At 38.6% G+C, this 27405-nt stretch overlaps 2 protein-coding genes across 2 annotated transcripts in view; one reads left to right on the plus strand and one right to left on the minus strand.

Moving 5' to 3' along the window:
- LOC119550335 overlaps positions 1-26505 on the plus strand; it is a 65781-nt gene extending 39276 nt beyond the window's left edge. Inside the window, exons 5-14 of the mRNA XM_037858954.1 lie at positions 8858-8990; positions 9807-9950; positions 10023-10223; positions 12665-12733; positions 14001-14110; positions 14171-14385; positions 15927-16065; positions 16863-16968; positions 17034-17196; positions 23828-26505. Coding sequence (XP_037714882.1) covers positions 8858-8990; positions 9807-9950; positions 10023-10223; positions 12665-12733; positions 14001-14110; positions 14171-14385; positions 15927-16065; positions 16863-16968; positions 17034-17196; positions 23828-24978 — 2431 coding nt within the window. The 3' untranslated portion in view covers positions 24979-26505. The remainder of the gene's footprint in view (positions 1-8857; positions 8991-9806; positions 9951-10022; positions 10224-12664; positions 12734-14000; positions 14111-14170; positions 14386-15926; positions 16066-16862; positions 16969-17033; positions 17197-23827) is intronic.
- LOC119549469 lies at positions 1675-8285 on the minus strand. The gene is made up of 3 exons (XM_037857571.1): positions 8201-8285; positions 2345-2524; positions 1675-1912 (listed from the first exon to the last, which is right to left on the minus strand). The coding sequence occupies exons 1-3, from the start codon at positions 8283-8285 to the stop codon at positions 1734-1736; spliced, it is 444 nt and encodes a 147-aa protein (XP_037713499.1). The 3' UTR covers positions 1675-1733.
- Positions 26506-27405: the final 900 nt, after the last annotated feature.

The raw sequence follows: 27405 nt of genomic DNA on the forward strand, positions 1-27405 counted from the left end.
GCACATGACGGATGCCGCCAGATGAGCATTTTATAAATAATTCGCAGCATGGGAAATTTGAAAGAAAACTGCAATGGTGCGCTAAGTGCCAGCACAGCAGTTTTCCCAGCCAGCACCCGCTGCTGCCAGCGACAGCGGAATGGAAAAGCCGGAAAAGTCGAAAAACTGAGCGAGTGCCAGTTTTTGGCTTTTGTCTAGAAACGGGCAAAGTAATTGAATAGCTGAATGGCTGCTGCTCTTGGGCGGCATTTTTGGGTTTTCTGGTCTAGTGTGGCACGTGCAATGTGCCACCAACGGAGTTTAAGTTTTAGTGCTTTTCCAAACATCGACTGCCACCAAAATTCCGCTCACGCACCGCCCTAAAAACTGAGTACTTTAAAAAGAGCACAGCATCTTATGAAACTTTATAACGTGCCATCTTTTCATCTTTATTTCCCATTTCTATCTGGGCTTCTTTCTTAGTTTAAATAATTTCCATTTTTCCCTCCTTCTTTTCTTTTCAAATAGTTTTGTGTGTTTCCCGGCTCTTTTGGGAACTTTTTCAATTGAGCGTTGCTCCCAAGTTGGCAGGCAGCCTTAAAAGAAAGCGATGAACCAGTTGTGTTTTTTGATGAGAATTTCATTGCTGTTGACCCAGATCAATAAATTTAAGTATAGTTGTTTGGAACTTCAAAAACAAAAATATTGTATTTATTTATTTAATTTAAGTATTTCAAGAACTACAAAGAAATTGCAGCTATTAAAAGCTGAGCTATAGATACTTCAGTGCAGATATTTCCAGGAACTCTAAGTATTTAGAGAGCTTATTTATATATTTCCGAGAATAAAGACAATAATAAACGCCGGCATTTGCCAGGGGAAATAGCAAATTTTTCCAGGAATTAAAGTTATATAAATATAAATGCTTTTATAACTTGTAAGCCATCAGCCTAATGACAGTTGCTGGCTGAAAACCCCTTTGATATTTATGACAAAACACCGACTGGGGAAAGTGGGCTGGGGGGGCGTGGCAGTCAGTCATCGCTGCCATCTGCACTTCCACTCTACTTCATCCATAATTTGCAATTATCACTCTGGATGGAAGCAGACAACAGCAGCAGCAAAACAGACAGCAGATTGCCAAGGCGAAAGCAAAAGCAAAAGCACATTTTGGCCAGCAAACTATTTTCACTTAGTGGCCAAGTTAGTGTCGGTGGGGAGTGCCCAGGATTACGTGGCTTTTGTTTTTCGACCAGCTGAAATTGCTTCTGACTGCTTGGATAGACGGAATGGCTGTGTGAGGTTTATCTGCTTGTTGTCTTAAAAATCATCAGAGAACAATGAGCTGCTGTTCTACGGCAATGATTTAAAGCCCTAGATTGGGGTAGATTTACTGGTCTCGGAAAATGGAAAATCAAACAAACAGAATAGGCCAAGCATCTCTGGGTTTTAGGTTTAACATCTTTGTTTATATCAGCAATATTACACTGATACTAAAGTGGAATATTAAAAGCTACAAATAAATGTCTGGTTATAAAAATGTAAAACCTATATCTATTTAGTTTAAAATTATTTGAATCATTTGATTTGAATAATTGATTTTAAGGATTTTTAATTTAATAAAAGAGAGCTTAAAATTTAATATTTTATATTTCCAAATTTCTAAAGAAATTTAAATGCCATGGAAGCTAAAGCTATTATATTTAAATTGACCATCAAGTTAAGGCATTCTTTTTATTAGTGTACCATAAATACTATTTATTTAAGAAGAACAGCTCCTTGGGCTCAATTATTCTCCTCTCCACCGGACTGGCAGTGGCCAAACCCTCGAGGGATGGTTTGTAACAGTAGCATGGGTACACCAATCTGGTTTCAACCGATTCGGGAGTGGCTCCTGGCCTCGGGGTAGTCGTAAACCGCAGCCTTTGTTTCCCTGAAAATTAGATTCAATATTAATTTCACATTCAGGCAGGTCACAGTGATTTGGAATTGTATAAACGTATGATAATCCGGCGGTTTGGCTTTTCAATCACTGATACATTTTAATGTATGCTTACGAATGGCTTTTGAAATTATTCAAATTTAATCAATGTGCCAGCGGACGAGCCTGATTGACAGATAAATATGAGGCTTTGAATATTAATGAAATTAATACAGAAATCAGATTTTAATGAAATTAAATTATAAGTGGCACAAAGCCAATTTTCCAGAAAGTGTTATTATAAAACAAGATATTATAAGAATATTTATCTTATGTGGCAATTATTGTACTCTTTTTGAGGATTTATTTTACACTATTTCCAAGATTATTGGTTAATATATATTAAAAAAATATATTTATATCAGAAATGGGTGGTAAACTCACATGATGATTGGTAGTACTGCTTCTGCCACCAGTCCAACTGTCGTTTTGGCCAATCGATTTGCAGCAGAGAGCCCCACGTGGCCTTCAGGCCAAGGATAAGTAAAACCAACTGCAACCGAGGCAAAACCATATCTGTTTGGAAATTTTTCAACCCGTTTTCCGCTTTTCGCGAGAGCTTGCCTAATGGCTTCCGTAATTATTGCAAGCAGTTCGCTTTGGCCTAAGTAAGCGTTTAAAATTTAATTACACACAGCAGCGAGGGATGCGATGCTCTGGGATGCAGAGCTATTTCCGCTGGCAGGTGGGCTGGCAGCAGCGTTTTCAAAATTTAATTAAAGCAATCAATTATAAAGTTGGGCCCATTCACACCCCCTCACACACATGCCTACTTAGCGTTCGATGACTTTCCACGCTCAATAAATTTCACACGCAGCCAGTGGGAAAATTCAGAGAGTCAGGGGTCAGGAGTTCGGAAAATGCCGCTCTTGAGGACAGGACCTCCATATACCCACATAGAGTGGAAAAGGAAACTGTCTGCCGCTGGCGGAAGCCCGGCAACTGCCTGCAATTAGTTGCAACATAAATTTTGCCCGCCAAGAGGCACCGTGGGAAAAGCGGAAGTGTAGCAATTGTCGGCATAGAGAATTCAGCTAATACCTTAGTTTCTCTACAGATTTTGGACACTCGCAAAAAAACAATTTGTTTACGTTTTAAAAACTTATCATTTGTTTTAATTTTATTTATTTATTTAATTTAACTTTACTCATTGTGGTTTTAAATCATTTAAAATATTTATATATTAATTTTAAACATTTTTAACTTTAATTGTAATATGAAATTGTTATAGTGAATGAATTGACTAAAATATTTTCGTATAGTATCATGGAACCTTAAATTTATATATGAAATGCTTTTTTTTTAAATAAAAATTTCTATTGTGAATATGACAAACAAGGTACTAAATATTTATTACATTGATTTAAATATTTTCCAATAGTATCTAGAACTTAATATGTTTTGCCTTTGCAAGCCCTCTAATGTTTTACAAAACATGGTATATGATTTTGTAGGTCTTCCACTTTTATTCTTAATTTCCAATAAACCTGAATAGAATTATTTTTTACACTTATTAAATGGTAATTTTTTTAGAGCGTTTGTTTATTTCAAATAAAATGGTATTTAAAAAACATGTTTTATGAATTGTTAGGTCTTATTGTATTTTGATTAAATTCTAATAATATTAACAATATTTATTTTAAAAATATTAAACAACTCTTTTATTAGGTGGTTGTTATTTTTAAAGGTTTAAATATTTCTAATAAAATTTATTTCACCAAAGCTTGTTAGAAATAAATTCATTGTATATTCCAACTCCCTTTCCCACTGTAGCGGCCTGCCGGAATTAATGTGGAAATGTTAAAAGTTCGTTAGTTCATGCCAGTTAGGACCACGTGGCGGCTGCACAGTGAGAATAGTTAGGATGGTCGGAATGGGATGCAGTCCGGCAGCAGGACCACGTCAAACAAAGCTCATTTGTTTCAGCGGCTTACGGAGGGGAGAAATGACTAAAGTTGAGCTGGAGCTCGTGGTTTGAGGGGGCAGGACACCACTTTTCCGAGCGTGTCCGTGTCCGGCTCATGTTAATAATGTGCTGCTATCAGTTTCCCATTAGTTGGCAAAATTAATTTGTTTACGTTGCGGCGGCAGCGGAAGCGGAAGCAGAAAGCACAAAAAAACAAAATGAGGGAGTACTAAGCGAGGGGCGTGGCGGCGACTTGCTAATTAATTTCATTTGCTATGCGGTGTGTGTGCGGCTGGCTCATTTTTCTTAATTGCATGAAATATGCAGGTTCACGGGCGGCAAAGCCAAGCCGAACAATAAGTATCCACATTAAGTTAAAGTTAATTTTATTATAAATTATTTGGCCAAACGGCTGGGGATAAAGGCACAAATCACATTAGGCGCCCGCTGCGAAAGGACACGAGAGGCCTGGGCGCCCAAGGACGACAGGACCTCCTGCAGGGGCAATAATTTTATTTGATTTCATTTAAGTTTCGCTTAGCGCTCACAACTCTGCGGGTAGCGACAAAGTTTCAATATTAAAACAGGCCCCAAAGGGGCCACTGTAAATGTGGATTGTAATCCCCGCATTGTATTTACTTGACTTATGCTGCAATATGGCTCAGCCTGTCGCCCCCAGCCCCCCCCCCCTCTTTCAACATCCTCGTATTTTCTTGGGAACTCGGCATAATGATGCAAACGGAAACGGAAATCTCAAATATCAGGCAATAAGCCAGCCTTTGTGAGTCAGCAGCAGAAACTGAATATGTGCTTGATTATGGATTTGCATGTGCAACACACACAGTATTCCAGGGAACTGAATAACTAAGGACTGGCATATAGCTCAGCCAGGTATTTTAACCGAAACTGGGGGCCAAGAAAGCCAAGTATTCATTTGGTGGGTGGTCTTCGAATTGCTGCAAACCGTTAAGGAATTCTCGGAGATCGCAAGTTTGCAACCTGGCAGTATGCACGTGGTTAAATTCCACCCCTTCGCATTAAATTTCACATTTCCCAAATTATGACTTTAAGGTGGCCTCGCTTTAAGCCGCATTGCCATGCCCCTCGGCCGCCCAAAAAGGTTTGACATCCATTTGGTCCTGTCATCGGGCCGTATTTTAAATTAGTTTGCAAATGAAGGCCGCCTGACTGGCTGGCAAATATGGCAGATTAAGAGCTTTGATCAGAGCTGTCAGTCTGTCTTCTTTTAGAATAGATTTTAACAGCACTTTAACATATTTTAGGATTGTGTTTTGTACTTAAAAAATAAAGGGTTAATAACAATATATATTACAATTTAATTTAGATTTGTTTATTGGAAATGCTCATCGGGACTTATAGAAAAATCAGGAATTTCGTCTAGCTGTTCTCGTTGTAGTTCTGTTAAAATGGGTAACCCAGCAAAAAGTCAGACTTTTTTGCCCACCCAATAAACTAAGCTAACGATCCCCATTCCCTCCGGGTAGATTTAGAAATATACATATTTTAGCCAATTTTTGCATTTTTAATAAGGGGTAACATCACGATTTGTCAAAAATTAAAGTTGCCAAGTTCGACTGCCAATCGATAAGGAATTTAATTTCGAGCTCAACGCGGTGTAACACTTCATATTTGAACAATTTTTCGGATTCTGCCGAACAAAATTCAGATTATTTCCCAGAAAAATAGATACAACGACTTTTGCCAAAACGTTAGTATCTCTGGTTGCTTTTTTGCCGTAGTTCGACAACATCGAGTGTTTGTCCAGCTACCAAGCAAAGCTAACATTCTACATCAATTTCGTAAAAATGCATACAAAAAATGTAGCAATCGCTTTGAAAGTGTTTGTTTTATCTGGAAAATTTCATAAAAACTCCCTTTGGCTTGTAAATCTGTCCTTTTTTGAAATAGACATTTGGCAGCACTGGTTTTGCCAACAGGCCGCAGCTCACTTTGCCAGCGAGGTGCAAACTACAAACCTGATTATGTGCATTAGCTGCCACGACCGAAAATTGGGCACGCATGGCGTATACGTAATGTGGCCCAACTACAGCAGATGAGTTGTTTACAAACTGGCAACAAAACGGTATGCGTGATGGTGGATTGGATGGGTTTTGGTTCGGTTTGGTTTGGCTGGGTGTGATTCTGATGGTAGATGCTATTACGTTCCCTGCAATAAAGTTGCTGCCATATTTTGGTTACGCGGCACTGAGCACAACCATCTTTATGAACTCGCAAATGGAGCAACCAGGGAAAACAGTGCTGTCGCCAGTTTTAAATAGCTGGCACGTGCATGTATGGCGGGTATTAGGAGGTAGGATGTGTTATATGGGAATGGGGATCCCGGCAAGAAAAGCTCTTCAGATGCATTTCACTTATTCACGTAGTGCGTGTTTGTTGCACGTGCTCGGAATGGCAAGCTGCACTCCTCAGTGTCTCATATTCCGTGGCCAAAATTGCTGTGATTTCAGTTTTCCCACGCTTTAAACTGCACTCGGAAGCAGGATTTAATCAAAGCGCATTAAATTAGGTACCAGTTTAGGGGGAGACTTTTTATAATGTGTTTTAAAAATTGCATTAAATGTTGTTTAATTTGATTTCCCGCTCGAATATGGCCAAAAAAATTGTAAATTAATTTAAAATTAAATATTAACACTCACATATATGTAACTATTTAAGTTTAAAGCATCATAAGTCTTTAATGGCCAAAATCCGGGAAGGGAAAACTCCCATCATGTCAAGCAGTTGCCACAAATGTCAATACTAATTTTAATTCAACAGGCCAGACCCATTAGCAATTGGGGCCCAAAAACACACAAAATCCAGCTCGATTATGGCTCATTTGTAGGCATTAGGCAGAGCTCTCCGAAAAGGCGTTTGTCATATAAATCAAGTGTCCGCCAGATAGGCAAACATTGCCACATCAGCAGGCATCGGCAAATAGCTTAGGGCGCAAACTAATAAATCAATATGAGAGACACACGTATTGCTGGCTCGGAAACAGGACAAACTCATTCGGTCGGCTCAATCAGCTTATTTTCTAATATCCGTTTACAAATTATCTTCAAAAACTGTCAACAACAACAATGCCAGCCAGACAGAGGGCCAAAACCATGAGAAGGGAAAATGAAACCACAGCAAATAAATGGCAAAGGCAAATAAGAAATAACACACATATCCATTCGAACTTGGCCCAATAATACGGAAAAAAAAGGCCAGTCGGGTTGCAGGATATACACAGGACACAAAGGCGTTGGGATCAACTGCCTGGGAATTAACATAATCATTACGATAATGTTATATGGCCATTGTGCAGCCAGACCCGCCGCTGTGCATTTCCCAGTGGTCCCTTTTCCCGAATTTTCGCAATCAATAAGTTGTCAGAAACAATCAAATAAATACAAACTGATATGTCAATATTAACTGACAGGCGGCAGTCTGGCATCTGGAGTCTCGAATGCCGAATCCCGAATCCCGGATTTCGATTCCGGGAATTCGAATCCTTCCCCAATCCAATGGCCACCGGATATGGCCGGGACAAACACATTATGGCCGCCCATCGAAAGAGCAGGGATATTGAAAAAGAAAACGAAGAGTTCGTGGGAAACTTTTCTCTTTGAAGCATCGAAATGGAAATCACCCTTCTCGGAAAAGCCTCCTGCCTCAATAATTGGGCTTCCCTTATGTTTTTCAATTTAAGATTGAATTAAGAGGGTTTGGGTGTTGAGTGCTGACTTATAGATTATGTTTTCTATATACTTGGAACTATTAATTTCTTAGAGGGAACCTATTTATAGAACAAAAATTCTAATTTATATGCGACATATGCAAAAACAAGGTCAAAACATTTTAAAAAGTAAAATAAAATGTTTTTAAAATTATAAAAAAGGTATATTTGATTATTCTTTTTTTGCAATTACCACTTTTAAAATGTTTTAAGTTGTTTTAAATTTATTTTATTATATTATTGCATTCTTGGAATCTTCCATCATTATAGTCTCATATAATACAATGGAAAATCTGAAAGTTTAGCCACCCTAGCACAAAGTTCAGTTCTCCAACTATATTGAATATCAAATATTATTTTATTGAAAACTTTAAAAGAAAATTCCGTAAAAAACTTGAAAGGAATAACAAAAAGGATTCGCAAACAAAGAGCAAGGCAAGTGCCGAAGGGATCATGCCACAAGAAAACTTTCCCTGCCGCATGGAAAAAAAGGAAGAAAAGTCGGTGGCAAGGACGAGGGTGTTTGGCCACAGCTCCGGCGTGAAAATGTGGATGAGAAGGAGGGTTGGGATTATGCGTAAAACTCTACATGTGTTCCGGGCGAGAACCTCCAGCTGTCCATCTCCAGGATTCTTGGGATGCTTAGGTATGCGTGTAATTGGGTGGCTGCCCATTGCCGAAGGCGACCTTTGAGGAGGCATATACGAAGGATATAGGATATAGGGTTTCAACCAGCTGACGGAGAGGCGCGGCCAGGGGTCGACAGCTTAGTGCACCCTTTTCATGGCTTTATGTCTTTGTAAAACGACAAGGCCAACCCATTGCCAACCCATTCCTAGCCCATTCCTTAACCATTCCTAACCCCCTTCCCAATCCCATGCCCGTCAACGACAGCAAGAAAATAATTTTCTGCTATTTTCTTCCGGGGCTCAGAAGCCGGAACCAAACACGCATGTTTAGTTTATCCCTTTGTGCGAAATCGCCTCCTCAGATCCTTAGACATATGCACAATCAGGACCGGAATTTATTGTTTGTTATCGCCGAGAACTGGCCATAGCAACTCGGACTGCCTGACCATGTCCATAAATATCCGTACACACAGGTCTTATTGAATCCAGTTTATAAATGGCGCCATTTGGCTTAAGTGCCGCCCAGTTGATTGTTAAGCTGACAAATTAATAACATAAATTTTTAACGCCTCCTGCTGATACGCTGTTTTTTCCCTTTTTCCTCTGTTTTCCCGCAGGGGCACATCTGGCATCGATATTGACTTGCGGCGCGTGGACATCGACCAGTGTCCTCAAAGGCACACTCCTGGAACCAAAAGACCGCTGAACATCTTCGCCGGAACGGACAAGTGCAAGCAGCGCACCACGATGGTGAGAAATATGTGTGAATCAGAGTGGCTACACAGATGAAAAGCTTTATTTATTGACTTATTTATCAAGGGCTAACCAAACATTTACAATCATAATCTAGTTGAGGATGTTGAGCTATGGTAACGTGGACCTTAACCTCTGATTATCTGTACATTTTGTTTTTAGAAAAGGTTTTGAATCATAATATCTAGCTTGTTACCTTTACTTATAAAATATTATGTATGGTCGTAAAATGTTGTGTTTCTTAGGAATTGTAACAACTAGCTTTATTATTATCTGGTAAAGTCACATAAAACTTTAAAACAGTATTTGAGAATAAATGATCATATGAGAGAGATACTGAAATATCCAGAGCTTAGGACATTCGTATATAAGACATATTCTTTAAGTTATCTTCAGGACTTCCGAATCTTAAATATATTTTTTAGTATAGAATTTTCAAAGGCAGATTACGGAATAAATACGTAAACAAAGAATTTGAAAAGTTCGTAGAAGTACTTTATTTTTCAATAATAAGTTTCCAAAACCTTTAATAAAAGAAACAACATTTACAAAGCAAAAAAAAATACGAAAATTAAAAAAAAGGAGCAATAGACAGAAAAAGTGTAACACCTTATTTTTAGGCACTTGACATTTTTTCTAGAAATTAAAGGTAGATATGATTACTTCTTGAGAAAGAAATCCTTAGGCTCTGTGAATGAATCATAAATATAATGGTTAGGATGCCTTGCTGAATTCCTCTCTGTGTAGAAACCCGAATTTCTCCGCAGTCAGCACTTAATTTTGATTTTCATTTCCCGACTTACCATTTCGCAGTGCGAGGCCATCATGGGATTGGGCTTTCGGCGTGGTTCCTACAAATGCCTGTGCCGCAAGGGATTCTATTTCCCCGACATCGTATCGCAGCACAAGTTCTTCAACGGCAGCCTGCTGGAGGAGGAGTACGAGAAGCTGATGCTGGTAAGTCGTTCTCGTCCTCGTCCTGGCCAAGTGGCCGCCCTAAGAGCCTTACTCTCATTAAATATGTATTAGGGCAAGAACTCCACGTACAACAGCAACAGCGAGTACGAGTGCCTGCCCTGCGCCGAGGGCTGTGACTCCTGCGAGGACTCCTCGCCCTGCATCGCCGCCCTCAACTGGCCAATGCGCACCAGCATCCTGGCGCTGGCCTGCATCGTGATTGGGCTCCTGCCGCCGGCAGCCTGGTTCACCTTCCGCTACCAGCAGGTTAAGGTGAGTCCCAGTTACCTTGGAGCCATTGGTATCTCAACACTTTGAACTTGGGTCTTCTAAGTAGAATATCAGTGGTTTGCAGGAGGTCCAAGCATCACCTTTTAGCCGAAGGAAACCAATTTATATCAGCAGATTGCGTCGTTAAAATTAGGGAATTATTTTTAACTGGAGGGGCATAACTATTTGGAGGCGCCACAGAAATCAGGGCAGTGAAATCACTTTGAAGGTGTCTAAAAGTATGCAACAGTGTAGCTGAGTTCCGAAGTGGAGTACTTATCTTATCCACCTTTTAAAGTCATTTCAACTCCCTAGTGATTGCTTGTCTTTGCCATTTTTCTTACTTTTGGTTTTTAATTAAAGGTATTATTGAAGTTTATTTTTATAGAAATCACTATTTAATATTCAAGGTATCTAAATGCAATAATATATTATCAATCAATGGATTGATTATCAATGCAATGGATTGATATTTCGGTAACGGTGTTCCCTTTTACTGCATTCTTTGGACACCCTTATAAATAATGTGAAGCCCACAGTGACCCCCGTAGTTTTGAAAATTCGAAAGTAAATTCCGTTTACTAGCTTATTTTTTAGAATTATTACCCGGAAGTTTTTAAATTTATTACTATAGAACAAAAGCTTAATACAATTTTTGGTATATATGTTTAAGGCAATAAAAGTATAATCTGCTTGTGAAAAATCGCAAGCTGTTCAGCTATGTTCCGAATAACAGTTGTGGAATTAAAATCCATGATAAATCTCTTAAAATCCAGTCCGAAATTGTAAAACCATTATAATGGCATTATCCCCGAGCAGCCGAAACCTGTCCATCGTTTGTCTTTATTATATTTTATTTCGTGTTTTTGTGAGTATCGGTGCGCACTGTCAAATAGCGCTGATCCCGAGCGGGGCCAACCTAAGCTGCTGTCATCATTGAGCCGCTAAGCGGCTTAGCATTGTTAGAATCGAGTTAATTTTGAACGTGCAGCCTGGCCAGCCAGGAGTCCTCCCGATGACAGCCGGCAACAAGCCACCAGGACAGCGGATATAGTCGCGCATAAGCGGAAGTGCAAACATTCGCACAACTGGCCACACCCACATCCCACATCCCACATCCTGCTGTTTCCTGTCTTTAGAAGGAAGAGGAAGGGGAAACGGAGAAAGTGGAAAGTGGAAAGGTTCTGCCCCGCAAACACCACTCAGAATGTCACTCGGTCGCTCATTAGACCAGAGAACAAGTCCGGCTGCCGGCGTCCAATTGTCTCTGGCGTTCGGACTTAAACCAATCGCAACTTTCTCGTCCACTGGATGTAATATATATACTCGGATGTAATATATATGCACTGAGAAGGAAAATCTTCTCAAATTTAAGATACTTATTATAATATGTTATATGAATTTTTCAAAATTTGGATAGGGCCAACTAATTTATTACTTCAGATTTAAAATTTGAATAACAGACTTTAGTTTTCTAAAAAAAAACTTTAGTTCTACTTTTTATACTTATTATAATATGTTATATGAATTTTTCCAAATTTGGATAGGGCCAACTAATTTATTATTTAAGATTTAAAAATTGAATAACAATCTTTAGTTTTCTAAAAAAAAACTTTAGTTCTGTCACACTTAAATTTTAGAAATGCAGTTAACTAGGAAAGTTTTGTTTGGGAAAGCAAAATTTTTTAAATCTTTCAGACAGACTTCATTAGGATTATTTTTTTTGGATTTTATAATTGTTGGCAGCTTTATCATATTCTTCCATTTTGAATAATACCTATTTTCTTTTCTCATAAAAGTGTATCGTCGGATCAGGAAAATTAAAAGATAAAGATTCATTCTTTAAAGTAAAAATCGTAATTTTATGATTTCAATGATCTTACGATTTTATATGATTTGTTCTGGAATTACAGCTTCTTCGGGCACACCTACTTTATAAATAGTATTTAATTTTTTAAGTGATTCTGTGTTAGAGAAAGTTGCTGGTGGGAAGTGAGTTATTCTATTCCCTTGTCGCAGTCTGACATTTGTGTGCTGTCTATCCTATCCCCCATCTCGCCATACCTCCAGGTCCCCGAGCTCCCATACCCGAACCCAAACTCAAACCCATCCCCATCCCCTTACCCAAACCCATACCCGTTCCACTTGTCCGCGTCCCAAGGCAACTAGCCAACTAAACTGTTTTCATTCGTAATGCGATTCTGTCGCATTTGTGTCTCCGGGGAAGTCCCCAATGGGCGCGGGATGGTGTGTGTGTGTGAGTGAGTGTGCCCAAACTAATTAAATGGCGCTAAACATACCGCCCGACATCCTGCCAACTTAGAGAAACGGGGTCCTGCAGTGATTTCCTTGTGAAATTGTGCGGATTAAACGATTTCAATTTTAATTTGCAAACTTTTTGCCCTTGCTAGCAAGTACTTAATTGGAAATGTCTTGTTTTTCAGGTTGTGAGGGCCGCCAGTCCGGCTTTACTGCGGGTCATTGCCTTGGGGGCATTCTTCATTTACTGCACGGTAAGTAAAGAATTACATTTTCATTTTAAATAAACTGCTACGGATTAGCCTTCAATCGACTGCATCGAATATGATTTCGCAATTTATTCATTTCAATTGAGTGGCATATGTCAATGGCAAACGCTCGCTTTCACTGCAAGCCGAATTAATTGAGAGCCATCCAATAGATAGATGCATTCGCTTTATTTTGCCAGCCGAAATGAAACATTTTCCGAGCGGCCAAAGTGTCTGCTGAACATTATTATTACAACTCAATGGAGGCATTCAGCAGCAATCGAAGCCATAAATAGCCGCAAAATTTGCATTTGCAGTGAAAAATGAGATAGAAAAGCGTTCGGCAAACAGAACCCACCACTCGAAACCGAAAAAGCGTAAACGAAAACGAACTCCAACCCAATGGCCATCAATTTCTACACAATTTAATTTGATTGATTTATGGCTGGCGAGGGAAACTAATGGGATGCCGGCCAAATAAACAACTTTAAGCGAGAGTTCATCGAACATTCGGCAAGTGGCAGGGGTCTGGGGATGGGAATTTATTTATGTGTGGCAGATTTATTTGGCCGTCATGAGTATCTCTTGACGAGCACACAATGGACACAGGACTAGGATGGGCATAGGGATAAGGATGGGGATGGGGATGGGGCCTGGGATGAGGACTTAGAGGAGGGTCCCTGACAGCACAGTTTGCTTTATGATTTTTTAATATGTGCAAGGCGTGAAGAAAGCCCAAAATAGAAGCCAATACAAGTCCCTAAAATAACCTATTGTCCCAGACAGCAGGCTTATTGGCACATTTGTTCGAGGGTTTCATTAAACTGCTGACTGAATGATAAATGCTGGCTTGCACTTAACTTTTCAATGATCATTCGGGGGACTTTGCTTTTTTATTGACATATTGCATATTGACAACAAACATTTGGGTATATGAAAAGGAGATAAAATAATAATCAAATACTGAGAAGCCTCCGTCTATATTTTAAGTAGAAGTCAAAGAAACATATAACAGCTTACATCTATTGTTATTTATATAGAAATATTCATGATAATACACTTCATAATTTTAAGAATAACAAAGTTTTTAGTAAAAGTCAATAATAATAAATAAATGGTAACATGTATAGTATAATCATGATATCATCCTTCCTAATTTCCATGTTTCTTAAATTACTTATAGATCCATATATTTCAAACTTATTTCAGCTTAAAAATATTTTTCAAATTACCTATTCACCTCTTTATCTATATTTTATATATTACTTTACAGAACATAGTGATGTATCCCAATCCCAATCTGTACACCTGCACAGCCCGCATTTGGCTGCGTGAGATAGGATTCTCACTGACCTACGGAGCTCTGATGCTGAAGACCTGGCGGTAAGATATAGATACCTCTTATCCTACATAATCCTGTGATTTCGCTGATTTTGCCCACAGAATATCGGTGATTTTTCGAGTTCGTTCGGCGAAGGCTGTGAAAATCACCGATGCTGCCCTGCTCAAGAGACTGGGCATCATCTGCGGGGCGATTGGAACCTGCCTGCTGGTCAGGACCCTCGTCTCCCCACCGGATGTGGTTGTGGGCCGCACTGCCGACGATTTGAAGGCCTTCCTCTGTAAGACCGACTGGTGGGACTACACATTCACATCGAGTAAGTTGGGAATACCTAATGCAATATGGCATTCCGAAGGCCACTTAAAGGCAACTCTGTTTGCTGGCAAGGGAAAAAATATTAAAAAAGAAGTTGAACAAACAACTATGTCCTCATAACGTATACGCACTGAATGCCGGAGAAGAAATGCGAAAGTGCAGTAGCATGAAAAAGTTGCCAGGCCAACCGGTAGCTACGGCACAGTGGGACGAACACCTGCTGCTCTTGTTAGTTTTGCTCCACCGTCAATATTTTCTCCTCGTCTTCTGGCCATTTACCCTCTGCTCAGATGTCAACTGGCTATCTATCTTGGGTTTTAGGGTGGAAAGTCAATTGGTGAAATTTTATTCCAAAACTTTTAATATTTATAATCTTTGAAAGTATACATAAAATATATCTATAAAGATTAGAACCTTTAGTGTATTTTTCCTTTATCTCTTATGCTTTCCTTTTAATGAGAGATACAACTTGCAATTAAAACTGCATTACTAGATTTTTACTATAGTCTAGGAACTGAAATAAAAGATTACTCTTTAATACCAATATTAATTTTTCTTATTAAACAATTAAAGAAATTGTAATAAGCAAAACTGCCTTACTAGATTTTTATTATAGTCTACGAACTGAAAAAAAAGATTTTTCTTCACAGCAATATTAATTTATCTTATTAAGCAATCGACAAACCAACAAAATTAAACATTTGTATTTATTGTTAGTGAGTTTAAGGGGCCTTTATTTTTAGAGTTATACTTTCTTTCTTTCAGTGGTTGGTTACACAATATAGCAAAAAAACTATTTTATTTGTAACTTGAGGAAATCACAAGTTAGTCTTTTTCGATTTAATTAAATCTTGCTAAATCAATTCATATTGCAATCGTTAAAATCCCTTATATTCACAAAAGAGCAACCCCTTAATCTTCTGGACCCTAGACTAGGGTCCACTCTAGCTTGCATATGAGTGATTTTTGCGCTTTTACAAAGCGAGTGGCGACACAGGTCCGTGCCATAAGCCAAGTTGAAGCAGCGGGAGAGTGGATTTGGCCGGGAATAACAGCGCTGCAGCGTCCCACTTGCCAGCTGGTTTAATTAAAAAAGTTGAGGAAGGACTCGAGTGCTTCCATCTGCATCTGTTCCTTTGTCAGCCACACACGCACAACAATTATCGCCGATTCTGGCGTTCATCACGCGCTTTGGCAGCAGCCACTGCTAAATAACTTCATTTGACTTGGCTGCAATCCAAAAAAAGCGCGTATTACATTTATAATTGCATGCTGGAACATTTGGCCAAAAAAAACTAGTTTTCCTTGGGCAACATGCCTTTTCATATTTCGCAGCAAAGAAATAAAAAAAGGGGGCACCAGCAGCCATCAAAATGCAGTGGCGCTTCTATAGATTCACCCCCCCCCCCTGTATGTACTTAATAACAAAATACTGACTCGCGGTTTTGGTAATTAAACTTCAAAGTAAAGCTGGGCAGCCGAAAAAGTGAGCAAGGGAACTAATCCTTTTCCTACTACTTTCTACTTTCACCCATCTCTCAGTGGAGGTCCTGTTTCTGGCCTGGGGCGTTCGTTTGTGCATCATGGTGCGGAAGGCGCCCTCGGAATTCAACGAGAGCCGCTTCATTTCGATGGCCATCTACAATGAGTTCCTGCTCACCTGCTTCCTCAATGTGTCCATGTAAGTGGTATTATTCAATAATAAACTATTATTTATTTAACAAAATAACCCAACTCTGAAAATGGAAAATGCAGTGCTTCCTCTGATATATTTAATAAGAAACTAATATCCCTAGAAAATATCTTACAAAGGAAGTTTTTCCTTTTCCATAATAACAAAATACTCCAAATCTAAAGTATTAAGATTCAATATTTTCTTGGAAAAACGTTTATTCAAAAATGTATATGCCAATATTGTATTAAAAACCATTATACCCCTAAAATATCTTACAAAAGTAGTTCTCCTGCTCTCAAAGTTAACTAAACTGTAATAACAACTTGACTATAGAGTATTGAAAATTAATTAAAAGCTGGGTTTTTCATTGCTTTCTCAGGAAAATCGTTGTCAAAAAATGAATTTGCATTTGTGCCTTTCATATATTCTCAGAAAAGTTCCAGTTATAACTCAAGGCAACATTTATTATTCTCTTCCACTGAAGTACTTTTATAGCTTTTACATCTAGAGCACTCGTAAGAATTCGTTGGTCTGCCAGGAATTCTATGAAACTTTCAAATGAGTTTTGCCCGAATATTTTGATTTAAATGGAAAAAACTATTTACCTCATGCCTGAAAATTATACCTTTAGTTTTCCAAGTGAACTTAAAGTTATAAGCCATTTATCTAGCTTTCTTCCAAGCTTCAAAAATATCCACTTGGTTCTCTGAGTGAAATTTGTTAATAAAAAACTTCAAGATGACTTCTGAGAATAGATTTCGCTATTTAATAAATGCCCACTTGATTTACTTCCATTTATTCAGGCTCTTCCTGCAGTCGCCGGCCAACCCGGACTTGCTGTACATCATCTTCTTTTGCCACACGCAGCTGACTGTGACTCTGCTCCTGGCCCTAATCTTCGGCAGCAAGGTGAGTGTCCTCTTGGCCTGGTCATTTAGGCTCTTAACTGATCCCAGATCCGCAATTTGACGCAGGTGTACATCGTGCTGCGTAGTGGCAAATCGCATCAGGAGAACATCGGCATGGGCACCAAGGCATCGGGGGCGAAATTCAATTTCCGTCCCCAAGTGCGCACCTTTGCCAATCCCAGCTCGGTGACCACCTCCACGGTCCCGGTGGCGGGCACCACGTCAGCAGGTGAGTGGAGTGCTGCTGGTCCTCCAGCGATAGCGGCCAATTGCCCCATTTGTCCTAATGGTCCCAGCGTATCGACGTTTATGACAAACGACAGTGTCCACTTGACAAATGATCTGCGGAGGGGACCTGCATAGAGTGTACTCTGTAGCACGGGAAAAAAGTCGCTACATTTTTATGAAGAGAAAACAGGGATACATCCAGAGAAATATTATTTTAATATTATTATAATATTGGTAGTTTTATATATAAATTATCTAAACCCAAAGAAGAAGAGCACATAGATATAGAGTACTTTGTATCACAAGGGAAAAAGAAATACGGAAAGTTAGGACCTTTTTATGAAGAGAAAATAGGGCTAGTTATGACAAAAGAAACCTGTTCATAATGTTATGATATAAGAAGTCTTTATCTTTTTCATAAAATTTATTCCATTCCATTAATTACAGAGTCTTTTATGAAATCATAATTAGATTTGAGATCAAACTAATTATGGTTTTGTATAAAAAGTTCGATAGCAATCAAAAATCGTTTAAAAATCGGAAATATATGATTTCACATAAAAGAACCCTAGAAATTTTGAAATCTTTAAAGCAAGCATTGGAAATGAAGGCGTTATTCCTTGCCAGTCAACTTATTCTAGGCATATAGACTGCAAGATGTTTTTACCAACTCATCAGATTTAAAGAATGTTCAACATTTTTATAATCAATCCATATCATTGATTATTCTGTGAGACCTCAAAAGGCAACTATACTCGTATATAATCAACAAGTAACAAATAAACAGATCTTAAATACCTCAATCATATGTAAATGGATAAATCAAGTTGCAATGCCTTCATAAATCATCTGGTTCCCTAACATGATAATTGTTTTTCCCAGAGTGCAGCGTCGATAAAGTCTTCTCCCCGACTGACGATTATTTATGGTGTATTATTCGGCAAATTAAAAAATGGGCGGGACAGGCGGCGTCAGTGGCACGCTTATCGCTGCTGTCTAGACATGAGCCATGAGCCATGGCACACATCCAGTTGACAGCCTTGGATGCTGATTTATGGCCCGATTCCAGGGCTCCTTCAAAACAATCTTAGCTGCGGTTAACCCGAGATTCATGTGTGTGTGTGTAAGGTCGGGTATGTCCGTGTTTTCACGGAAGGAAGCTGCTCCAAAGCGCAAACTTCCGCCAAGTTGCCGCCGACGCCATATTTGTTTATCGCTTCGCTGGCTTTGATGTATAAATGTATAAACAACTATGTGAACTCCCCGGGGTCTTGGGCATCCATCCATAGCCACCTACCCCAACCATCCAAAGGTGGACCCCCTTTTTTTGGCTCCCGGGGAATTTTCATTGGCCCCGGGGCAACTTTAAAGCTGTGAAGAGTCCGTAATTGAACTATGAAATTACACAGATGCCACGGCAACGGGCAGCCAATAACTTTTGATTAGAATTTTTATTCAAGACCAAAGCTAGCTGCAGGAACCAAAATCAAGTTTCGATTGATTGCTCAAAGTTTAGCGAAATGGAAGTAACATGCTTGTTATAAGAAAAACGTTTAATGAAAGAAACGAGAATATTAATTTCCACCAAATTATAATTGATAGCATGAAGTATTCAATTCATTTCAAATGAAAATAAACGTGTGGGCGGCTCCAGGAAAAATTTAATCAAATTATATTCCTTAGAAGAAAAGAAGAACTAAGGCGCATTTGTTTTTGGAAAACTTTTAATTGGTATTTATATGAACTTAAATAAAGAATATATAGTCGAAAAGTAACTTAAAGAAATGAAAAGAAAACTTTTAGTTGAAAAAATCGAGCAAATGATATTAAAGACAGTAAAGTATCTCATTCGCTTGCAACGAAATTTATGTACGTATTTTATAAAAATGGCTCTACCAGCAATTAAAATTAAAATTAAAATATATTCCAATGTGAGATTGAATAACGGATAACTTAATGGTTTTTAAAAACCAGAATTTTCGCTGAAACACAAGCTTGTGATTTATTGCCTTATTTCTTGCATGACTTTATCAATGCCTATAAAACAACCTGGTTAATTAGAAGAATAATGTTTGCATTTGCATTTCGCATAAATATATTAAGGCATATATTAAAGCCTACTTTTGGAATTTAATCATAATGACTAGAAAATAAAATGCGAAGAGCTCCATTTGGTTAGGAGGTAATTTTAGGCGCTGGCTCCTTTTGGCCATTATACCTTTTTGGCTGCCATTGTTATCGCGATGTTTACTATTCGGTTTGATGGCGAACCTTTTTAATTTTCTGCGCCCCTAGAAGTTTATTGCCAGCGAGCGACGCTTTATGTTTTAATGCTTTATAGGCTCTCAGTCGGGCAGAGAGGTTTTTATTTAATTTTTTATTACCTACTCGTATTTCTATTTTAATACAAAACGTAACGCATTTTTGTGGCTGCGTAAATTGTGCGTTAAATTTACATTTTTTTTTCCGTGGCACTCGGCCTTGTCTCTGCTTTTTGCTGGGTGAGTTTTTAAGCGGCTCTCAATTTGCATATTTAAATTGAACAATCACAAAGTAGCAAACACTCAACCCACGCACACACACTCATGGTGAGTTGTATCTGTGTGGCGAATTTTAAATATGGCGCGAGTGGGAAAAAGGAATATTGTGTTGCATACTAAGAGGGGCACACATAATAAATTCAATTTTGCCCACTGCACTATGGGGAAAATTACCACTTTATCTGGCATTTGCATGTTTTTTAAAAGTTTTCTAATTACGACAATTTTACTGTTAACGCATTAAGAAAACATCAGACTGTTATGCCCCAAACTCAAAATGTTAAATTTAACAGTCCCCTGTTAGAAAAACGGCTGTTAAGTCAGCTGTTGCAATCGAAAGCACGTGCGGCTAAGTTGTGTGAATTTGTACGCTGAGTTTGGATTTTAATATTTAATGATGGAACAACAACTAGAGGAAAACCAAAACATGAATGCTGATCTCGCAGGTTTGCACTGTGTGTTAAATGTACTAAATCGTTAAAATTGTGCGTGTGTATACTAATATTTTGCAGTTTTCTAAGAGCTTCCTTAGCTGAATTTTTAGAAACAAATTTCAACTTTGGAAAGGATTATCTAAGAGAGTTTAGAATTGTTTAAGTGTTTGTCCAAGTGATTGTTGTAGCGTTGTCAATTCTGAGTTTACAGGAATTGGTCCTAATGTCATATTTTTCCATATTTTGGCGGAATTTGCATTTTTATTAGGTAACCTCACTTTTTCCAACGTCGACTTGTTTGCAGTGTGGAATAGCGAGAGGGGCCGGCACGAGCGAGAGAAGGCCGTTCAAAGATATTTTGAACTGCATGCGTGCAATAATGTGGATGATAATATTTTAAAACATAAAAGTCACCAATTTTGCAACAATTTGTATTACAACTGGCTTAAATGTCATAGCTCTTATAAGAACTTCGAAACAAAACATTCCACATGGATGAAAGGCAACACAACTTTGCCTTTAAAAAAAAGTAACAGACCAGTTGGACGACCACTACTTCCATTTGAATCGAAAGGCGAAAGGGCTCAAAGACTGCAAGCAGCGGAACTTTCCAAATTCCAAGGGGACGATGTTTTTGCCACTACCATAATGCCTCTTCGACTCATAGACTCATCCGGAAATTTGTTGTGGAACAATCGCACCCCTCAGTCCATTAGGTTTTGTCGTCCACTAAAATTGGAGTTTCTCAAAGAAACAAAAGAAGTCATTTTAGAAGAGAGCAGGGACATACAATTGCAAATTGAAATGTTGAAGTCAACGATGTTTAAGGTATCTTTAAACGATACTCAATTTGTGTATGTAAGATTCAGTCCATATCTCACTGCCATTGATGGAAAAGTTCTGAATGCATTAACGGACACAAAATCATTTCAAGCATGCCCCATATGCCACTCGAGCCAAAGAGATTTCCTTGGAAATAAAAATTTCAAGTGCTTAAAATTTTTGCCAGTTTCAGACAATCTGAAATATGGAGTAAGCCCACTTCATTGCTGGATAAGAATTTTTGAGTTCGTCTTGCATGCTGGGTATAAGCTGGAGGTAAAGAAATGGCCAATTACTGATCCATGTGACAAGCAAGCGATGCTAAAACGAAAGGCAAGTATACAGGAAATGTTTTGGGCAAAACTGGCTTTGAAAGTCGATAAGCCGAAGCAGGGGGGTTTTGGAAATACAAATACCGGAAACACTGCACGTCGCGCGTTTGCCAACTTCAAAAAATTTTCCGAAATAACTGGAGTTGATCAACAAATAATCTACAATTTGAGGATCATTTTGATATGTTTGTCTTGTCAATTGCCAATAAACTTAGAAAAATTCGAGGCATACTGTCACCAAACTGGCGAAATGATTGTGGACAGTTATCCATGGCTCCCCATGACACCAACACTCCATAAAATTATTGTGCACTCAAGGCAAATCATGGAAAATACGGTGCTTCCAGTCGGCTGTTTTGGTGAAGAAGCGTCTGAGTCCCGCAACAAAATTTATAAATCGGATAGACTTCATCACTCCAGAAAGCACAGTCGATTTGAATCTTTAGGCGATGTGTTTAAACGAGCTTTGGATACATCAGATCCAGTGATTTCTTCCCTAAATTTATCGCGACGCATAAAAAAACATAAAAATCTTTCCCTTCCCATTGAGGTTATCCAGCTGCTCTCGTGTGAGCACGAATACATAAGTGATTTTTCAGAACAAGATGAGCTTGAAGACAACAGTCTATTTTTTCTTGAAAACTTCGAGCTGGAAAATGAAGAAAATGATGAAAATAAAGAAAATTAATTAAAAACTGGGTTTTCACAATTTTTAGGGCGGGAGGGGGCGTGGCGAAACTCCTATCTACAACGTAAGCACGTAGAGGTTACTGAATTTGAAAAGTTAATATCTAAAAATGCATGTAAAATATTATTTTTTCGATTTTTTGGGCAAAAGGGGCGTTGACACGCCCATTTTTCTAAAATAGGTTCTTATGGTCTATAACAACATAATAAAAAAAACCGCAGTGAAAAATCTCTTTTGGTTTACTCACAATAATAAATGCCAGATAAAGTGGTCATTTTCCCCATAGTGCACTGTCGACTCCTCCGCTCGCTTAATTTCACAGCCATAAATCTAAATTCAACGGACACTGGGAAAAAAAAAAAAATCAGGGTGCTTTTAATACACTTACAGGAAAGTGGGGTCGCAAAGCCTCCATCAATCCGTCAAGGAATTTCCCTGGGTTTTCCCAAGTAGTTTTGATTGCAGGGAGAGGGAAACACAGTGTTTTTTTTGGTTTAAAATTTATTTGTTTTCCTCCTTATTATTTGAAAGTTGATAGCAAGTTGCTTGTGAGTGGACGTGGCTTAAATCATACCGACAGGATTTCAGCCGAATTGAATGGCCATTTATCATTCCGCCAGCGAAGAGGAAGTCTGCCACTTTTCCGAGCCGAAGTCAAAGCCACAACAGGGTCCAACTTTCCCTTCCACTTTCCCCAACCACTTTCCTTACCATTTCCCATTTCCACAGACGGTACAAACATTACGCATTTAAATTTGAGGTCGGTTTTCGTGGGGCTGGGTAGTGTGAAACTTTTGACATGGACGGGCAACTTTTTTAGTGCAAAAGTTGGCAGCGGAAAGCAGGGAGCGGTGTTTTTTAACGCGGCATGAAAACGAAAACACAGCTCCCATTCAGCTTCCCTTTCTCAAAGCAGATCGTATCTCCCTTACATTTGTAGCGATGTTTGGTCAACCCTTTTGGCTGCCCAAACATAAAAGCCAACTGACTACTAAACACCCAGACTTCAATTTAAAGTAGAATATTTTCTTTAGGTTTCTAGCTTTTCGGAACGCTTTTATATAATGCGTTTATAGGGGTTGCCTTTATAAGTATGATAAATATAAAATATAATTATCTTCTCTAACACAATTATCTACAACTGGCTTATAAAACATAATGTAATATAACTAACGAGTGCTTTCTTATAAATATGCTTAAAGTGTTATATTGAAATATTTTCAAAGTACCATTCTTTTAAATAAGATATACACTTAGCACCAAAAGTTTTTTTCTAAAACACTTGTACATGGGAGTTATAGAACTGAAACCGAAATTTAATTCAACTAGTCGATTCCTTATTTATAGTATTAAGTTGCTTAGCTTAAAATGTTTTTTAAATACCATTTTGACTATAATAATGGTTATATAATTACATTTTATTTGCCATTAAATTTAACTGGGTTTAAGTTTTCTAAATAAGACTATACAATATCATACGAAGTTCTTACGAGTCGTGGGGCCTTCGAGTTATAGAGCTCCTATTACTTTTACACAGAGACAATTCTGACGTTCTCATCTGAGTTAAAAATGTTCTTAAAAATAGAACGACATTTATTAAAATGAAAATGTTTTTATTTTGCTCGAATCAAGTTGAATTGGCGGTATTTACTTTGTATGTCTTTAAGAACGAATGTTCTCAATTCAAGAACAATATACTTGAATATTTATCTCTGTGTACTTATAAACGATGTCCGAATGTATTATATTAATAATAAATGAGTAACTCACCTATTTACTTTTTATTCTAAGATGCAAACCTCTTCTCCCTCCCCAGAAACGAAGCTGTCCGACCAGGAGGCGCTGGAGGAGATCCGCCAGCTGAGCATGCAGCTGCAGCGCATCCAGGAGATGGCTCCGCCCAAGGGCGTGGCGGTGATGACCATCTCCAGCCTGCTGGATGGCCTAAAGACCCCGGGCGGCCTAATGGTGGTGGCGGCGGCGGCGGGAGCCACTGCCCATGGCCATTCGGCCGCCACCCGCCAGAGTGCCCTGCCCCTCCTGGCCCTGAATGTGGAGATGCAGAAGTATAGCCAGCAGAACAACAATGCCAATGGGCGTGGCAGTGCCAGGGCCAGTATTCCCACCATGGTCCTGGAAACGCCCCCGAGCTCAACGCCCCCCTCGGCGGCCTACGAGGAGCGGGCCATGAACACGGAGCTAAGTGGCGACGACTTCCGGGAGCAGCTGCTCCGGCGGACAGCCGATGGGCACATCATTTGCAGTCGCTGCCTGGACGCGTCCAAGGAGCACTACTACTGCTGTCCACCGCGCAGCGCCTGCGATCACATGGGTTCACCCAAGGATGAGGGCAGCCTGAGCTTCGCCAACATCAAGCTGGAGTGCATGTGCTCCCAGTCGGAGGACCTCGACCAGGTTGATCCCTGCCAGCGCAGCCAAAGGAGGCCCACAGTGCGAACGGCGGCCACCAATACGCCGCCGACCAGCTGCAAAAGGCAACCCCGCAATTTATTGGAGGCCGAACTCAGCATTTCGTATCAAATTTGTGATAATTGTAGAAGTAAGTACAAGCTAACTGGCCGCCGGAGGAGCGGCAGTTACTCGCAGGCCCAGGCGAATCCGCAGCTTGGCCAGCAGCCGAGTGGCCAGCAGGTGCATCCCATCCAATCCCGCAGCATCGAGGTCCTGGATCGCACGACGGCAGCGGAAGTTGAGGGCGGTGGCGCCAGGACCAAGGCGGCCCACTCCACGGACGACATTGTCCTATACTCCACGGAGAAGGAGAAGATCCATGTCCAGGCTCAGCTGGAGCCCGACTCCCTGGCTGCTCCCTCCCTGGGCAATGTGTCCAACAACTCGAACAACTCCACCAGCGGCAGTGGAGGCACATCTCGTCCCAAGAGGCCAGACAAGTTGGTCCTGGATCTGAACGATCGGTCCAAGTACACCAAAGAGGTTTCCGTGTAAAGAGAATGAATTTTCGCCAGCCAGGCAAAGCTGTTCGGCAAAAGTCGAGAAAACACTGTAAGTTTAGCAGGATATTATATTATCAAATAAGATTTATTTATATCAGGGACCGGATGGATTTTAATTTTTGTTTATAGTTTAATAGTGTTCCAAAAATATAAATTTAAAATTTATTTTTTTTCTTTATAAAATTAAATTTAATAGAACTATTAAAAAAAAATTATATTCCCAAATGTCTTGCACACCCAGAAAACACCATTATCTTAAATTTAAGAGTTATTACCTAAAACCATAGCCCTGCCCTTATGTTTTAAAAAAACATACCTATAACTAAAGATTTTAATATATTTTTTTTTAATATAAGAGCATAACAATAATATAGGTAATATTCCCTTAATTTTGGGTTTTTTCTTGGTGTATTTCGAATAATCGTTAGTATTTTATAAAGGTATTAAAAATATTTTTCAATTTTAAAAAAATGTGCTTAAGTAAGCACTATTTCAGAAAAATATGATATGTTGACGGGTATAATTTTGGAAATAGCCCTTCCATTGCAACCCAATATTTTTATTTTGTAGGCCTTATAAAATCAAATGTTTTCGACTTTATCTAGTCGAACAGCTTTTGCACTGGCTGGCAGCAATCAAAAATGTTTTATGCTTAGGCCAGTTGAATTATCAAAGACTTTATTAAATTATATTTGTACAACTAATTAGATAACTGATTGACTTAGCTAAATGTAGGTATAAGTCGAACCCAAAAAACACCCGATTTCAATGAAGTGCCATGAATCCAGGAGTTTTGCGATTTGCATTGCTAAGCAAAATGATTTGCAACTATAATGAGCCCCCGAAATGTTGTGAATTTATTGAATTTGGCAAACATCAGAACACGCGAAAGTCAACAACACATTTTGTTGAAAGTCATGTGTTTTTGGGCGGAATATTAATTAAATTTACATTTCATATATGTAGATAATTAAATCTAAATTGCTTACTAATTGAAACTTGCAGCAAGTCATTTCCAATGAAAATGATTTAAGTACTCATAATGATGATGGTGGTAAAATGCATTTGCTGTTATATTTATTAAGCCATGTTTAAGTGCCGATCTATTCAAAATGGGAGCCCAACCACACACACAACACATAAAACACACACTCTCTGTAAAATAGTTAATCAAAGTTGATGTGAACTGTAAAATACACATATCTCCTTTAAAAACTCACACAATACCTTCCAACTAAATATAGTGAATAAATAATTGTAGTTACAATTAAGCATTAATTATCTGTCGTACACTTAGCTGCAATATTATAAATATTTCAAAATCGATTAAATGCTGCAAATTGCCCACCCCTTTGCCGAAATATGAAATACGAAAAATTACATTTGCAAAATCAGTGTTGTCGCTTGAACAGACGAGAACAAACAATTGCATGTAAATTAAGTGCTGTAGTTAAGCGTTGATGTTATTGAGTTGGAAAATATGTGCATTAAATGCGTTTGTTTAAAGCAATCCAATAAATGGCGAGTCTACTGAATGTACACCTAAGAGCAATTTATCTTGTGTCGTTTGCTTTAGAATGTTTTAGCGCAAAAACGATTCGTTTATCTCCCAGCAACTTCATTAAGTATACGCAGCGGGTTACCAACTTGACATGCATTTCGGGATGAGTTCCACAGAGCAGGTAAATGCACACAAAAAAAAAGCTTTCAAAGGTAAATATTTATAATATTTTTTTATATTTTATATTATAAATATTTATTCTTTAAAAAAGGTAAAAAACGTAAAAAAAGGTAAAGAGGCTTTCACATTTATAAACATTTTCCTTACTGTAAGCCGCTTATTTATTGATACTTGTTTTACGTTTGATGTAACAGTTTGCTTATAGGTAATATACAATATTATCTGCAGCTTAAATAATAAGTTTTTGCAGGATCCAAACAAAATAAATAGTAAGCCACAAGCCATTTGTGCGAAAACAAAGACTTTTGGAATTTAAATATAAACAAAACCATAAGTTCCAACCAATATCGCTTGAGTTCTTATTTATTTTAATATTTTTTCCGTTGTTATTTCCTTGTAAATTTTTACCTGCAATAAAAATGAATACCTGTCTATTAAAAAATGAAAAGAACTGGATTTTATGAAACTTTTTTCGTACCTTCGTGTTGACAATATACTATATTATTCGCAGCTTAAAGGGCTGAGCAAATACGTTTTTTTCTGGAACACAGTAATTTTATAAGGATCAAACTTATGAAATAATAAAGACTAAAGTAATTTTCCTTTAAACAAAAACGTATATCCCAACAAGCGTCGTGTGAGTTCTTATTATTTATTTACTCGTTGACATGTCCATCTAAAAGGTCGCCCCCTATAAAAAATGTATACCTGTCTATTGAAAAATTAGCAACCCAAGAT

The sequence above is a fragment of the Drosophila subpulchrella genome, chromosome 2R, assembly GCF_014743375.2.
Source record: "Drosophila subpulchrella strain 33 F10 #4 breed RU33 chromosome 2R, RU_Dsub_v1.1 Primary Assembly, whole genome shotgun sequence".
NCBI classification, from domain to species: Eukaryota; Metazoa; Arthropoda; class Insecta; order Diptera; family Drosophilidae; genus Drosophila; species Drosophila subpulchrella.